The sequence below is a fragment of the Plodia interpunctella genome, chromosome 5 (genome assembly GCF_027563975.2).
Source record: "Plodia interpunctella isolate USDA-ARS_2022_Savannah chromosome 5, ilPloInte3.2, whole genome shotgun sequence".
Taxonomy (NCBI): Eukaryota; Metazoa; Arthropoda; class Insecta; order Lepidoptera; family Pyralidae; genus Plodia; species Plodia interpunctella.
Window position 1 is genome coordinate 10,267,854 of NC_071298.1, and position 17,146 is coordinate 10,284,999.

General features: G+C 33.6%; 2 protein-coding genes across 4 annotated transcripts; one reads left to right on the forward strand and one right to left on the reverse strand.

The window, feature by feature from the left end:
- The first annotated feature begins 385 nt into the window (after positions 1 to 385).
- Positions 386 to 16,735, forward strand: Uck (Uridine-cytidine kinase). 3 transcript variants are annotated; one of them, XR_008404692.1, is made up of 8 exons: positions 386 to 595; positions 1,577 to 1,836; positions 2,606 to 2,748; positions 3,156 to 3,253; positions 3,977 to 4,025; positions 10,082 to 10,225; positions 10,601 to 10,669; positions 14,021 to 16,735. XR_008404692.1 is itself a non-coding variant. In XM_053744839.2 (7 exons), the coding sequence occupies exons 1-6, from the start codon at positions 410 to 412 to the stop codon at positions 10,219 to 10,221; spliced, it is 876 nt and encodes a 291-aa protein (XP_053600814.1). In that variant the 5' UTR covers positions 386 to 409; the 3' UTR covers positions 10,222 to 10,225; positions 10,601 to 10,868. The 3 variants fall into 3 exon arrangements, 2 of the variants coding, with proteins under 2 accessions (XP_053600814.1, XP_053600813.1); XM_053744839.2 differs by lacking the exon at positions 14,021 to 16,735 and having other exon boundaries at positions 10,601 to 10,868; XM_053744838.1 differs by lacking the exons at positions 10,082 to 10,225; positions 10,601 to 10,669; positions 14,021 to 16,735 and adding an exon at positions 4,883 to 9,206.
- LOC135309714 (uncharacterized) lies at positions 11,350 to 12,675 on the reverse strand. Its single transcript, XM_064435954.1, has 2 exons — positions 12,478 to 12,675; positions 11,350 to 11,934 (listed from the first exon to the last, which is right to left on the reverse strand). The coding sequence occupies exons 1-2, from the start codon at positions 12,673 to 12,675 to the stop codon at positions 11,350 to 11,352; spliced, it is 783 nt and encodes a 260-aa protein (XP_064292024.1).
- Positions 16,736 to 17,146: the final 411 nt, after the last annotated feature.

Sequence of the window (17,146 nt, forward strand, 5' to 3'; positions counted from 1 at the left end):
TACCTACATGTATAGATTACTTTCTCATTTAACAGTATCTGCCCATTGAAAACAAGCGTATATGTATAATACTGAATCTATGAAACACAAAAAGAAACGAACCCATTAAATTGCCCCATCATGCCAATGATATAGATATATTTAATAATTTTATGCTCATGCATGATACACTTTAGCTATGGTAATTTACGGATTCTGGAATGTATTTATCATATTTTTATTACTGTTTATTTATCATACACAGAAATAATGTTGAAATCTTACCAAATGAATAGTGGATTAGGGTCATAGTCATAGGTAGATAACGTTTAATTTTTACAACCAATCCCCGGCCGGCTTGCGAAATAAACTGTCAATGTCATTAGAATTGCTGTGATTGTCTTGTCAATGTCTAGTAGTCTAAAAACAAATGTTAGCAATTTTGCAGACAAATCGTGGTGTAACTGCGTGCCACAAGATTTTGCGTAAATCAGTGCAGTGCAGAACCATAACAACACATAGTATGGCAGATAAAACGATAGATTACACGAAGAGTACTCTTGAGAGTAAGACACCGTTCCTAATAGGCGTTGCAGGCGGCACGGCTAGTGGCAAGGTAACCTCTGTTCAGAGCCTCGGTTTATTGATTTTCCGTATCGAAATTGATATTACGTAACTCTTTTCATCATGGCATTCAAATTCCATGGTGTCAAGAATTTGGCAGGCTAAATGTGTTGATTATTAGTTTCAATTTGATATCAAAACATAACCTATTATAGACAGTAAAGCGAGTCAAGTTGCACCGTCTTTTCACCTGCTAATAAAAAGACAGTCCATTATAACACTATATATTTTGAATTTTGTATAGTAGATGAAATAAAACTTTTTTTAACAAGAGCATTATTGATAGCACAGTGTCAGAGTTTATTCAAGTCACCTGAAGACATCTGGCATGACTTTTGCGAATACCACCATATAGTGGCAATAGACTCACTAGTGAACTAAAGAGAGAGTGTGCAATTTTGTTCATGTTGATTTCCTTTGCAAGTGGTTATCTATGAAAACCGCTATACACATAAGTCTGATTGTATATAATGTCATTATGGCACTGAGATCTTGAATCATAGGTAGAAGGTCTTAACCACAGGACCACCACCACTTCGAAAACGTATAGTACGTAGATACATTTAAGTAATTACTTTAAAAAATAACATTTACGAGCCCTTGCATAACCAGGACATGGCCTAAAATATATGACATTAATATTCTCTTACAAGAAACTTTTTGGGAATGATCATCAGCATCCAACTACCAAATTTAATTACATATTCAAACAATGGTAATCAATCTTGAAATCACTACTCTTTAAAAACCAGTATCATACATTGCAAATAAATTACATATATTGATTATTAAAGCTTTTTTTTAATAAGACATATCAAAATAGATTTTAAACTAACAAACAAGGTCTTAAAAATTTATAAATGGTATAAAAGTTGACTGTGAACATTAAAATGAAGATGTCCCTTTGAAGGTCTTTTTTCTTAATAAATATTTGACTGTAACAATATGTTTAGTTAAATGGAATATCCCATAGTCAACAGTATGTCAACGCATCATGGAGAAGCTTGGGCAACAGCACAAAGAGCAGACAGAACGCCGAGTGGTGTGCGTCAGCCAGGACTCCTTCTACCGCACTCTCAGTCCGTCAGAAAGGCTCCGAGCTGAACGTGGTCAGTTCAACTTCGATCACCCGGACGCGTTTGATGACAAGAAGCTGTTAGCGGTGCTCAAAGATATCCTCGCTGGAAAAAAAGTTGAAGTTCCTGAATATGACTACATCACAAATTCTATTCAGTAAGTGAACTTTTATTATGACTATGATTGCATATTTATTCATGAAATTTCAATATAAAACCCATTTAAAATAGTCTGATGACAATGAGTGAAAATAGACAAATTTTCTACAAACAAAATAATAGGTTTTCCAAAAAAACTTACAGTTTTACTGGACTTATGTCCGTAATTCTCTGATTACAAGACAGAAACACAAAACTGGCATGAGGCCCAACTTAATGCGTGCACAATTAATGTATGTGCTTTTGTCTACTTATTCTAGTGAATGAATATAGGTAGACAGAGTTCAGATGTGCATGCTGTGTTTGCTCGGAGAAGGCTAGCTAATTGTTTGAGATAAAATATTGTATAATGAATATTTTTTGTGTTATTTATTTTATTTTATAAATGAGCTGCTAGGCTCATTGAGCTGACGCGTGCATGTCTTGAAGTTTGGAGATTTTATCCAAGCTGTTCTTTAAACTGTTGACTGAAGGTGCAGTGACAACATTCTCATTGAGTTTGTTCTTGTCTCGAACCACACAATTGGATAGAAGATTACTCTTCAGTTTTCTTTTTGCCGATGTGCGACTTAGTTTCAAGGAATGACCTCTTAAATTATTATTTTCCGAGAGTTTAAACAGTTATTATTGTTGTTAGGTATTAAAAAGTTTAATGTTTTATCAATTATTATTAATATTATTATCTCTGTTGTCACAAAAATAAAAACTTTGATGAAAAAAATTTACAATTTGAGCATAAGCATTACATTTTTCTATTTTGTCCACAGTCCACACCGCTCACACACAATCTACCCCGCAGATGTGGTCCTGATCGAGGGCATCCTCGTGTTCTACTTCCCAGAGATACGGGAGCGGTTCCACATGAAGCTGTTTGTTGACACAGACTCTGACACCCGGCTAGCAAGGCGAGGTATGTTATTGAACATTTTGGTTCGCCTTTAAAATAAAGTAAATTTTAGTTTTTTCCACATCTAAGTGGGATTTGTTTTGTATGTTAAATGTATGTAATCTCAAATAATTTTGATCACCATTATATTTTTTTCAATCGAATGTCAGTGAGCGAATATAATTACGGCCTTGGCAGGAATAATTTTCCATCACACTATGAATTCCTAATGTATGTATATATCCATAACACGGAGGCAGTAAAAAAAAAAATTGCACAAATATCCACAGACCAAACAATGAAATTTGGGTCCTTTTTCACTCAGGTTTCACCTGTCACGTGTTTGCAAAAACAAAGATATGTTACAGTTATTTCTGTCAGAAAAACAGTGTTCAGAACGCACACCGCTAAAATCCAATATTTGTGTGCAGTGCCCCGCGACATAATGGAGCGTGGCCGAGACTTGGAACAGGTGTTGAACCAGTACATGAACTTCGTGAAGCCGGCTTTCGAAGAATTCTGTCTGCCGGTAAGTTGATCTCTTTATTTATACAGAGTTCTTGCATCTAACACATAACCTTCCAAAGGCGCATAAGATACAATACAATACAACACAAAAAATCTTTATTGCACAAATTAATTACATAGTATACATAAGTACAAAATGTATAATCACACATAGCATGACATTATGATATAGATACATTGTGCAAAAGGCGGCCTTATCGCTGTAAGCAATTTCTTCCAGGCAACCTAAGGTAGGTACATAGAGACTAACATCTTTTGTTCTACAACTTTTGTCTAAACGTAATAAATACATTTTCCTTTTTTTAGTTTTAATGTCGTTTCTATAAAACGTTAACTCTATGTTCGATTCCGCTACATAACGCAACTGTACTGTCTTGTGTTGCTTGGCTATAGAGTTAATATGTGTAGAAACGCAAATTAGATTGTATTTTTTATATGAAAAAAAAATACGAATCACGAAAAGTCGTAGAATAAAAGTAGCTTGTTTTGATGTACCCAAGTAGTCTTTAGGAGGTTATTATGCGTTTGATACCAGTAACTTTATTGCACAATTTAAAAAGTTAACAACAGGCGGACTTAATGAAATCCTCTGCCAAACCTTGGGTCAAAAATTCTACTATGAAAAAATTAAAAATTCTACTGTGATTTTACAATCAATCGGCTGCCAGACGTCTGGTCCCGATGGCTTTCTTAAAATATATATCTGTCTCTGTCTTCCTTACAGACTAAAAAGTTCGCAGACGTCATCATTCCACGAGGCGCTGACAACTTGGGTAAGTTGTTGTTATATTGCTAATTTCGATCCCTCTTATTAAAAAAAAATTAAAGTATACTTTCAGCTAAAGTATATTTTATTATATATATTTAGTCTCGTTCTGTCAATGTCAAATGTAAAGTGTAACATTCAGTAATGTACTGCTTGTTGTTGATACAATTTTTTTTACGAATAAAAGGAGAAAATTTTATATCATATTTGCAGTTTGAAAATAATTTATGTCATAAAACATAATTTTATTACGAATTAATTCGAATCTCGAATCGCCAAGAACGGTGGTGGTGTAATGGTTAAGACCCCCGCCTGTGGATCTAAAGGTCCCAGGATCGAATCCTACTCGTGCCACATGAGTTTGTATACCAATCTGACTCATGTACAGTCTGTAGTCTTCATCATCCACCACTTGCTTCCGGTGAAGGAAAAACATCGTGAGGAAACCTGCACACTGGTTGATTGTTAGCTTGTGTGTGAAATGGAGAAGGCAATGGCAAACCACTCCATTAACAAAGCCAAGAAAGTTATTACGTGTGTTTCGTTCCATGCAATGACCACGACCCTCAGTCATGAGGAATACGCCTATGAAGAAGAATTCGAATACGTCAATGAAATGAATTAATGAAATGTTGGCTATATTACTTAATCGAAAAACTTTTTCAATAAATAAATATAAACTTGTACATATATTCGCGGCGCCGCGTGTTAACCGTCAAAATTAAGAAGGTGAGTCGCACAAGGTCATAGCCACTGCAACAAGGTCAAACGAATTTTGTCGGCTATTCTCGCCACTTGCAGCGGCTATGCCTTTGTAGCTGCACATACAGTTCAGTCGATAAAATATGTTCTCCGTTGTTGCAGTGGCTATAGACTTAATCGTGCACCATATTTGGGACATAATGTATAAGAAGAGAAGTTCGCCGGAGAAGAATTTGACAAATGGAGTGTGCAACGGAACGCACGAGGACGAAGCCACCAATGGTAGGAGGATGTCGGGCAGTTCCGAAGACACGCTGAGTCGATAGTCTATGGAATTGATTTGTGATATCATCGTAAACTGACTGCAATTGGTAAACTTATCTCACTCTAAAAAAACCTACTTAAATACTTATTTTATAACACACTAGCAGCTGACGCGTGCGTGTCTTGAAGTTTGGAGATTTTATCCAATCTGTGTGCGCAGTGCGACTTTGCTATTTACATCTTACCGAGTCGACTCGCAGTGAGACGCAGCTAACCAATCACAGTGCGCCGTTGTGACACGACGACAACCACACCACAATATGATTGGTTCGCTCTCACTTCACTCTTCTCTCACTTCGAATCAATTCGACAGTGAGAAGTGAAATTCAAACCCGCAGTTCGCCCTCTGTTCTTAAAACTGTGGACTGAAGGTGCAGTGACAGCATCCTCATTGAGTTTGATCCAGTCTCGAATCACTTGTCTCATAGTATTTTTTTTTACAGTTGTACGCCAAATTTAAACCAGTCACTTATTATGTTGAGGTTGGTCCGTAGAAGTTTAAAACACAGGTTCCAAGCGAACCTGGGTTTTTACCTTATACGGACCAATGCGCGGCCGCAGCGGTCGGAACGCTCTGAACCAACCGCCGCCGTATCTTAATTGTGAGAAAACATTCATAATAAAATTGGGATCACTCCAAATTGTATTATATATTACTGTAACGTAACAAAAATTACCTCCACTTTCACTAGCGCCATCTAGCGGAGAATAAAAACATTGAAATTTTATACCGACGAATGTATATCTATCTCTTTTTAGCATCATGGTGATAAATAGAGATAGAATAACTTTTTTTGGTGTTCGCTAGTAATGAATCTATTTTTAAAAAGTTTGTCTTTTCCCATTGCGTCAGTTTTGCGATTGACATCATGTCTATGCCCCAGTGTCTATGTCCAGACGAAAACGCTGCAGATATATACATATTATGTATAGCGTACATTGTAGTATATGCGAATTTTATACACGATGTATTTTCATTGTCATAATTAAGTATATGTTTAAGTATGTTTAGTATTGTGCCGGATACACACTATCGCCGAATCAGATGCCAACGCGAATCGACGTCGAATTTGTGCGGGAGCTTTTATTTACTGCAATTAAAACAGCGACCAATGTATGCCAAACACGCCAAAGTTAGGTGAACTGTTTCGCGTCAATGTATAGCCGGCATTAGATCTTAGTACGAACCATTTGGTTTTTTTTTTTTGGTGCGGCTGACGTTTCGCGTGATGTTACAATTAAGGCCCGTGCACACCTAATTTATTTGCAGCACTTTTGAATGGTAACGCTTGTGTGTACACGTGCGTTATAATTCCATGCATAAAATGATCAATAATTTTATTAATTAATTTGATATTAATTTTGTTTTAATCCTAATTCCTAATCCTAATTTGATATTAAATTTGTGTTTGTAACTATGTATTTTCCTGCCGGTTGATCGGAAGAGATGATGAGGTCCATTGGATAACTCCGTCATTGCTGCAGTGTTTTTTCTGTTTCTCGTGTGTTTTCTTATCATTAAATTTGAAATAAACAATTTTGCGATGCGCGTTCGGTGTGCACTAGCCTTTACCTGTCGTCGCCTTCAAGCTGACCGACCTGGTTTAAGTGTTATTTTTTTATTTTAACGCCCAAAGTACGAGATTTAAGTATATTACGTTATTTACAAATTGAATATTGTAATGATGGAAATATTATCGTACGATTGGTCCACTGTGTAGTAGATAAGTGACATATTTTTTGACTTCTTCGATAAGGGATGTTGACTGATTCTGAATTTATTAAATTGCACAACAAAATATGGAAATAGTTTTAGTACTGTATGGAAAATTTAAATCGAAATGAAAGCCGGTAAAATTCTGTGGAGTTATTAGATCTCAAAAACTTTACTAACAAAATCTCAAGAAATACACCCGAAAACTAAATCATTGTTGATGCAAGCAAATATGTTTGGAAGCGATATTTTTGTGTAGACGATTTTGTTGAATGTTAACATGTTTTTGTTGATTGTGTATCGAATTTGAATGTTTAATTAACATATTTAAACTTGTATCAGTGTTTGTAAGGCATTCTCGTGTTGAAATACACAGCACAGCATTTCTATCTTATCATATCGATTTCTGTGGGATTTACATTATTTTGGCTTGGTATATAGGTTTTATTTTTATTCCATTTGATAATGCAACTTCATTGATAGTGGAAGTGCAATTCAGTTTCACATGAACACTCAACAATGAAATACCATTAGTGAACAGCTATACTATGTGTGATTCCTATTTTGTATATTATTAGGTAAAAGCGTACCTATTCTTTTATTTTAATGTTAATAAGATTTAGTTTCTTTAGGAATAAGCATTTTTGTCTAAGACTCTAATTACACACGGAGAAATTGTAAATGTCTTTACGAATGTTCGCAATATTATGTGAAACATGCTGAGAAATAACAAAAGATTTGAAAAATAATTACTTCGGTAATTTATCAAAGTGTGTCGCTTATAATTTCCCTGTGTGTAGCTTCTTATTATAAGGCTGACGAACCCAAGTACGTAGCGTAAGATTTTGTATTCATAGACCGAGTTCCAGAGCGACAAATTACACCTATTTTTGACCATTAGGGTTCCCGCTGCGTGACGCAATGTCGCTCGTATTCGGCCTGCCTAAAGCTGTGGTGGCTAAATAGTAGGTTTGGAGCTCAACTTGCTTCTGCAAGACAGATTCTAATCTCAGTTGAGCTAACTCAGCATATAGTGTACAACCATTGCCGTTAGATGGCGTTATGTCATGTTTTTAGATGCAATTAATAAAATATGACACCAATAATAACAGACGATAAGAAAAAACTTTTTGAGTCACATACAGTAATTAAATGGGACAGAAATAGACGACTCGTTCATCACTTTCGCACGTTATAACGTTTCGGGTTATAACAACGTGTCACGCAGCGGTCGCCCTTAAAACTAGTAGCACAATATTTTTGTATAACATTTAATGCCTGTTGAAATATATTTAATCAAGAGTATAATATAGTTTTTGCGTATTTATATCACTTATTTTGTTTATAATATGTACAAGTCTGAGCATTATATATTTTGAACCCATAAGCTTCCAATTATGCATTTTCTATATACATAATATAACGCACAAAATATTATAGAACGTGTCAGCCAACCACAAACACGCTAGCCGCGTGATCGTAACACGCCATGCCATATTTCATCTATGATGGCGTCGCAAGTATATAAAATAAATTACTATGAAAATTATTTCCGAATTTCCTTAATATTGTTATATAAATTAGTTTATTATTTTTGAAGATTTGACTTGAATATTGACACCTTTAATTGCCAATTGCGTATTTATAATAGGTTGGTATGCGATCATTTTAATTCCATTTGTATAGTGATCCTAGACTGAGTTCATCGTAACGAAAGACTTTTAAAATTGTCCTCATGTCAAATATCAGTAGAAAAAGGTAGAACTCTCATGAAAAGTTATTTATTTCTTGTCGAAATTGAAATTTTATTTATTCATTTATTTGAATAATACAATTTGTTTATATGTGTCTGACAAAATGACAAAACTAACGTAATTGAAGTTTTTTTTTATGTAATTGAAATTATAGTTATTTGCATGTGATAAATCTAATGGTTAAATAATTATTATTAAAATTAGAACTAGGCAGAGTTATTAGTACATATGATTATATTTTCACAAAGAATATTGTTCTGAACCTCCTTGTAGAAAGGAGATAATATGTATTTTAAGTATTGTATGTCTTATAATTTGAAATATTACGAGCTATTGAGGTAATTTTGATCTGGTATACGAGTGGAGAAAGCCCCAACTACTACTGATGTATATAAACATATGTAACTTTGTTATTGTATATTTGCATACGTACAATATATTTACATACCTAAGCTTTAAGTAGTAATCAATATTTGTAGTCCATTGTCCGTTCTATATTGTTTTCCGTTCTTTTGATATTGTGATAACTACGTACTTGTATGTGCTGTTTTTGATTTTACAAATATTTGTTTTGCAAAAAATCCAAACAAGATTAAAATTATCGTTGCATTTTGGATACTATATGTTGTTTTATGTACTCTCCTATAAGCAACTTGTGTATAATTTATTAAGAGAATAAAGTGTTAGCATCCTTTATTCGACTTTTATTGAACAACTAGCTCTTACCCGCGGCTTCGTCCGCGTTTATTCCCTGTTGTTTCCGGTATGAAAGACCGTATGCTATATCCTTCTTCATACTTCAAACTATATGTATGTAAAATTACAAGAAGATTGGTTAAATAGATAGAGCGTGAAGAGGTAACAAACAAAATTAATTTCTCATTTATAATATTAGTTAGGATTTACCACGGTCGTTGTAGGGAAACACTCCTAGCGTTTCGCAATACTGCACATTTTGTGTATGTAATATATTCCATAATTCCAATATTAACATTATACGTATAAGAGACCAGGTATATTGCTATATGGCTTCGCCTACATTTATTTTCAATGAGTACTGTACTTCTAAGTAGTACAGTATAACATCACTTTTTCTGGGATGAATGGTAGCCTATATCCTACGTATAACAGCCTAACTATAATATGTATAGGATTGGGTAAGTAGAAAAAGTGTGGAAAGTTTTTGTTGGGTTAGTCATATTTTTATATATTGATTCTATATTGACTAATGCATTCCTGCATATATTGGAATCTATACAATCTTATAAAAGCGAAAGTATGTTTGTTACTTCTTCACTCTCTACCTTAAATTTGCATGGATATAGTTAAGAGTACGGAAAAGGACATTGGGTAATAATCCGGAAAAAAGCTAAAAATTCACGCGGGTATGTTTTCAATAATGTCTATACGTTGGTTGTATTCAAACTACAAAATGATTAGCTACATATATTAACGGCACTTGTCACGAACCTTTCTTATTCAATGTTGCTGACGTTTCAACGACCTTGCATAATATAATTAGGTATATGTTCAAAGCGCGAAAGTTTAAAAAACACTAAAATTTTTCAGTGGCCATCGATTTGATCGTGCAGCACATATCAGAGTACCTGAAGCGGAGCCCTACAGACAAATCCGGAGCGCTAGAGTACATGGGGCTCACTTCCGTGCCCGGCAGCCCCCAGAGGGGCAAGAGCGGCCGGCCCCATTAAACAGGTGGGTTCTATGCTTTGTCCATCAGTCATTTATTTATTTATATAAAGGGGGTGATTTTTTAACAACTTTTCGATTGAGAGTAACTCCGAAATCGCGAAAATAAATTCACATTTTGCATGGAACAACTTTATAAGTTTGAAAATTCGGTTGTGATTTTGCGGCCGGCCGCCTGACGTCTATCCTGCTTGAGAATGTTATCATTGCCTGACTCTCTCTACTAGGACCACAGATCACAGGATGCACTCTGTGAAATGCGAAAAAAATAATTATCTGTATGTCATTTTACGTTTTTTTCACCTCTATAAGTGGAAACTGACTATATACTATATAGCCATTCTTAATATTCAGTATAAATTTGTGTTACTTATTTTTCAGATAACAAAAATAATTTCGGTATTTCATAGGAGGACGAAACGTGCTTTATTAACACAGACAGCTCAAAAGGTATCCAACAATTTTCAATCTATATCAAATATGGAAATTAGCTTAGACCTGCATTAGAAATAGAATGTTCCCCCTTTTTCTCTAACATATCTGATTTAGGCACAGTTTTAAGAAATTTGGACTGTTGTTATTATGAAGCGAATTTTTGGAGTGTGAATAGCATAGGCTATACGGTATATAAAATTAAGGATATAAAGTAAGTATAGTAGAACCGCCTAAATGAGTCCTCGCCCGCGGAGTACAAGGGGCGCGGGGGTACGACGACGAAGGGGAACGAAAGAGGTGCGGGCGGCGGTCGAGCGTAGCGTGTAATACAAGAGGCGAAATGTTACTGGACATTTCTTGAGATATGTGAAGTCATAGTGGTTAGCGGCAAACAGGTGAAGATTTTTATTAAAAAATTAATAATGGCTATACAAAATTTGAATGAAACAACTGTAAACTATACAACGTGTTCCTTTTGTTATCCCATATCTCCATGGTATCAACGAGACCACGTACATGAATTAAATAGCATAAGCATTTTTCGATTATTGTTATTTTCAAATTTTTATTTTTCATACAAAACAATTCGATAAAAATGTGATTTTATGATATATAGGTATGATATGTAGGTAAAAAAAAGGTAATAAAGTTATGTATGTAATATTTATTTATGCAAAATTTATCAAAATTATAAATCAATCACTTATGTCCATAATATCAGTATCACTGGAACTTGATTCTTCACTTTCGAAACAGCCATCATCAGAATCATCAGAATCGTCTTGCACATTAATAATAAAATCAACAACTTCATCTAGTGCTCCATCATGTTTGCAATATTCGTCTTCGATTTTAATCACGTGTTTAACACAATTCTCCCATTTCTCTTTGGGATATTCAGCAAATAATCTCTCTAATATTTCTTTTTTCTGGTCCAAATTAGAGTCGATACTTTTTTGTGCTAATTGTCCTTTGATATCACCCCAGACCAACTCAATGGGGTTCAGGTCTGGGTGATATGGAGGCAAACGCAATACTTCGTGTCCGTTTCTTTTCAATACCTCGTCAATTTTGTAAATATCTTCTGTGAAATGGCTTTTAATTAATTTATATAAGTCATCTTTTCTAAGTTTTTCATCAAAAGGCACGTTATGTCGTCGTAGCCATTCTTGCATAGTTGGCTTGGTAGAAGCCATAGTTGGCTTTTTCTCTTCTCGAACCGAATGATAAGCTGCGTTGTCCATTACTATGACAGAATTTTGCGGTATATTAGGCATGAGCTTTTCATTTATCCATTTACTGAAATTTGCGAAATTCATAGAATCGTGATAATCACCTGTTTTACATTTGGATTTGAATATCACAAGGGCTCCGTCTACAAATCCAATTTGACCTCCACAATGTACGATGATCAAACGGTCCCCTTTACCAATATGAGATAGAACGCCAAGTTCATCCTTTGATTGCCAACATTTTGAAACGTTATGAGACGCGTTTACATAAGTTTCGTCAAGGTATAAAATATGTCTTCTTTCTCTACGATATTTTTTAATAGTATTTAGGTATTTCCACCTCCACGATGTGATATTTGGCTGTTCGATAAGGAGTTTCCTTTTAGATCCGCATTTCTTAAATTTAAAACCTAGATCATGTAATAATAGCCTTAAATATTCCCTGCCGCAGTGTAATATATTCTCTTCTCTAAGTACAGCGTTCAAAGTTTTCAGAGTAGGTATTTTTTTGAAAATTGTGTAAAACTGAGTGACTTTTCTTCTTACCACTCCTTTTGTGAAATCGTCTATTTCCACTCTTTTTCTACGAACCTGTTTTGGTTTTCTTGGTGATTTAAATCTCTCGTTGTCATTTAATGCTTTCCCTTGTTGTACAATTCTAGATACAGTCTTTTCTGATAATCCAGTAACTTCTGCTACAGTTTTATTTAAAGGTATATCTTGTTTATATTCATCAGAATTTGGGTCGAGTTTCTTTTTTCTAAAATATTCATATACGTTAAACGCCATTTGTTTGCACTGACTATTAATTCTATGTCCGAAAACATTTCGACTCATCTTGAGAATGTAATCTCATGTATAACTTTCACAAGGCGTCCGCAACTGTCAACACGTGTGATCGCTAACCGCGTAGCGAGCGAACTGAGTTTTTACAAGAATGCGCCCGCCGCCCGCACCTCTCTCGGTCCCCTTTGTCGTCGTACCCCCGCGCCCCTTGTACTCCGCGGGCGAGGACTCATTTAGGCGGTTCTACTATAGATAACTGTTACTACCCTATTTGTTGATATGAAGAAAAGAAAATGTTTTTATGTTAAATTATTGGACAATTAAATGATTATTCGGTAGACGGTAAATATAAGTTTCATTGCGCTTAAGGGATATTACTTACGAGAATTTTCTTCTGTCTGTCTGTCTGTCAAGAAAGTTAAGAAAATAAATGAGGTCGCTGTCTCCTGTCAGCTGGTAACACTGAGTATTTATCAACCAATCGTAACCATTCTATTTGGCATTGAAATGGCGAAAAAATTTAGTTCCTTAAAAATCGGTTTCCTTCACTTTCTTGACACACTGTTCAAGGCAAAGTAGACGAGTTGAACCTATTTTTGGTAATGACCTGTTTTTTTATCCTTTTCTGTTTGAGGAACATCACATGTTTTTTAGAAGTTATGTCTGTTCGTAAATCACAGATATCCGGAAGTTAAATTGATTATATCCGCAAAACCCTTCTCTATGGTGTTAATTAGTGGAAATCAAGCCTTATATTAAAATTAGTTTTAACTAGTCAATCTGAATTTTAATGCTCAAAGGCATTAGTACTTATAGGCTTTTTCGTACGTCTAGAGAAGTACACTCGTAGACAAAGGTTTTATTAAATTATAAATTACTAAGATTGTCGTTTTAAAAAAGATAAATGTATTTAAAAAAACGTACCTATTTCCAACAATGCAATAGTAATTTCTTAGTAAAATTAACATATTTATTAGAAACTGGTTATAAAAATTATGCAGTAATGGCCTACTAATTTATTGAGACGGCCAAATTGTCTAAGAGTGAATTTTAGGTCATGTAAGTTGATAATTAACTTAATGTAGCTAAAAAGCTGTAGTTTAAAAAGCAAAAGATGACATCATTGCAGTGTCTAATTTAAACTATTTATCGCACTCTGAATTATAGTACGTAGGTTTGTATATTTTATTGTAGGAAGCACAAATATTTTTTAACTTACAATATATTTCAAAATATTTATCTACAATACACTAGAATATCATAGGAAATGCATTTGAATAGCGTAATTTAAAATGCAGAAGTTGCTAGGTAGAATGGGTTTTTTTTTTTCTTGTGTTTTATCTGACAGGTTAGCAGGCTGCCAAGAAAGTGATAAATGATGGCGCTGTCTGTTGGCTCACAACACCTGGGTGTTTTCAACCAACCTTAAACCGTTATATTTGGTATTGAAATTGCAAAAAAGTTTAGTTCGTTAAAAATCTTTTTTTTTTTTTTCACTTTCTTGACAGACTGTGCTTTTACCCTGTTATTCATAGAAAAGATTAAATATATACTCTAACCCATGGACGTATGAAAAAAGACGGACGGAGTACAACCTAAACAAACGAGGAAGCATAGCAATGGCGGCTGACCTTCTTTGTGTGCGTGCCAGAAATTGTGCCATAATGCAGATTTTGCCCCCATGCTAGCTTTTTATATTTATTCATTTCATCTATATATTTAATTGTTGTGCTAAGCTATGAATAGATAGATATACTAAATACTAGCTTTAATCACAACTTTGCTGATATTACCCCATAGCAACGAAAATTTCTTTCAAACTTTTAATTATTTACAAATTTTATTAATTTTAAATTGTTTTACTTTCGTCCTGGCTACGTCCGTAATATAAAGTGTATGGGGGATTGAATAAAAAAAAACACAACACAGTTCTCTTGAAATCTAATAAAAATAGGACTAATATAGCACATTTTTAGGCAATTTATGAAATCAAAACGACATTACTGTTATAATATAGTTGACTTAATAATTACATCTGCAGGCCTACCATCAACTTTTACAGAACGATTCCAATGCAACGTTATGGCCGCCGTCCGACACACTAAGGTGATGGGTGAGAGTGTGTGCGTGCCGTACTGTCTGTACAGGAGGCCGGCCGACACACTATGGGTTGCCTCCTAGCGCTGCCTTGTAAAACGCCGTCCGTCTTTTTTTATACGTCCATGCTCTAACCTAAAAGTTGTTTTGTCTCTTTCTGTCAATTTCAAATATTGTATAGTGACAACACATATTTTAGTTTAGAGTATGTTTTTTTTTTTTATGAGTGTTTAAAAATGGCTTCTGAAATCTACGATGCTATGCCTAAATGACTAGTCAAAGTGAAATTTGGTACCTTGAATCCTATTGTGAAAATTAATTAATATCCACTATTTATCTTTTATTGTGAAAATTGATTAATATCGTTTGGTTTGTGATTGTTTTATATTTTATATGTTGTGGTGTGAATTTTTGTTATAAATATATAAATATAGTTAAAATTGTTATAAATCAGATTTTGTTATTGTTCATTAGGCATTATTTTGATTGCCTTATTTCGCAAAAACAAAATAGAAAATATATATAGGAAGCACTTTTTGTAGTTACCCCTCTATATACTCGCTAAGTTTATTTTAAGTCAATTTTTATATATTGGAAACGCTAGAGCCCTTGCCTAAATAATAATTTTATGAGTTATCTATAAGTATATTACGTGTTTATATTATTGAGGAAATAATTTCTTTGTTAAGGTACATTTACACCAAGCGAGCAAATACTTACCCATCCTATCCCACCCAGGTTAGACAGCCAAAGTGAGGGTAGATTGAACATTGATTCGCATAGTGTAAATGAACCTTGAATTTTTTTTCATCGGGTGCACTTTTCCATCTCTTCCGTTATATATAACCGCGAATATGGATATCATATTATGAAAAGTATCGTAATAATTATTAATTACATCAATGTGTAGACAGCACAGCTGTAGCACAAGCATAGTATCTTGTGACATAGTCATGTAATCTATAAAATATTATAGTTTTGGCCAACATTTCGCCCGCGTCTTCGACCGATTTAAAAATCTTGTTCGTTTTTTTCATAAATACTTAATTATGTTTTCTCTTTTTCATAGAAATTGTATTTCTTTGCTTCCTCTTTACTGCGCCAAATATTTAAATAATATACCTAACATATAAATAAATAAATATCGTCAATTTTTTTAACCGCTGATGGTAGTTCCATTCCACTTCATTTTAAATTTATTTTTGTTATTATTTAGATTTATTTATTGGGCAATATATGTAGGTAGGTATTCGGATTTTTTTTTGTTCACATTTAATTAATGGTTGTTATTTCACTAAACTCTAATATATTTAAATAAGATTTAAATAAACGATGTCCGCAGTAATTTAAGTGAAGTTAATTTGAGTGTTGTTTTTTGTTTATTTATATTCTGTCAATGCTGTTTATAGCCAAAGAATATATAGATAAGTATTTTGTGATTGGCAGTGTGCTTAAGTGTTTTTTTTTTTTTTGAAGCTATAAAATACTACAATAATATGACAAAAGAGTGTGTACATATTTGTGTTTCTGTATATTATGTAATCGAACTAATTTCAATAAATATAATTTATTTATTTGTATAACAATTTTAACTTGTTTTTAAATTCTTCAGCCTTATGTATTTTAATATTATTTATTATTCTTATCGAAGTTTAATTTTGTGAGTATAATCCATGCTAATATTATAAACGACGAAACTGATAAGCTGATCATGCGTTTTGTTCTAAATAAACGATGCGTTTTGTTCTTTAATGCATGTAGACAAAACGCCTAAGGAACCAAATGGTTTATAGATACTTTCAGTTCACAATAGGACTTAAATGTGATAATACAATATGCGAACCTAACAAATACGTATTTATAGTTAATTTTTATTATTGCTTGTTATTGCAACAGTTTACTTTGTATATTCACCAACAAATGTATGTACAAAGAATATTATTTTTTAAATAAAGCTATTTTTATTTTAAAATATCTTTGTTATTTGCCGCTGTTATAGAAAAATTTAGAATGGCGTTAGAATAAATTAGAGCCTAAACCTAAAAGTAATCTTTACTAGCGACCTGGGTTCGCTCGGGTAAAACCAAACACCTAAACCTTTAAGAATTACAGTTTATCAATTGGTGAAAACCGCACAAGTCCATTCGGTAGTTATTGGGTTTATCGCGCTTATACAGACACACGCGACAGAGGGACTACTTTTTACATTATCTATAAAAAGTGTAATGCTTTATATTGTGATTCCTATAAAGATAAAAAATATATAGTCAATTTATAAAATCTGAATTGAACACAAAGATCGGATTTTAGGCGATAATAACCTATATAAAATAATATATAACTACTAACTATATATACTAATTGATTAGTATACTAA

Coding starts and splice junctions, on each gene's coding strand:
- Uck (XM_053744838.1), top strand. CDS start 410: ATGTTAGCAATTTTGCAGACAAATCGTGGTGTAACTGCGTGCCACAAG. Junction 1,837..2,605: donor TACATCACAAATTCTATTCA/GTAAGTGAACTT, acceptor TTTTGTCCACAG/TCCACACCGCTCACACACAA. Junction 3,254..3,976: donor TCGAAGAATTCTGTCTGCCG/GTAAGTTGATCT, acceptor TCTTCCTTACAG/ACTAAAAAGTTCGCAGACGT.
- LOC135309714 (XM_064435954.1), bottom strand. CDS start 12,675: ATGGCGTTTAACGTATATGAATATTTTAGAAAAAAGAAACTCGACCCA. Junction 11,935..12,477: donor CACCAAGAAAACCAAAACAG/GTTCGTAGAAAA, acceptor ATAAATGAAAAG/CTCATGCCTAATATACCGCA.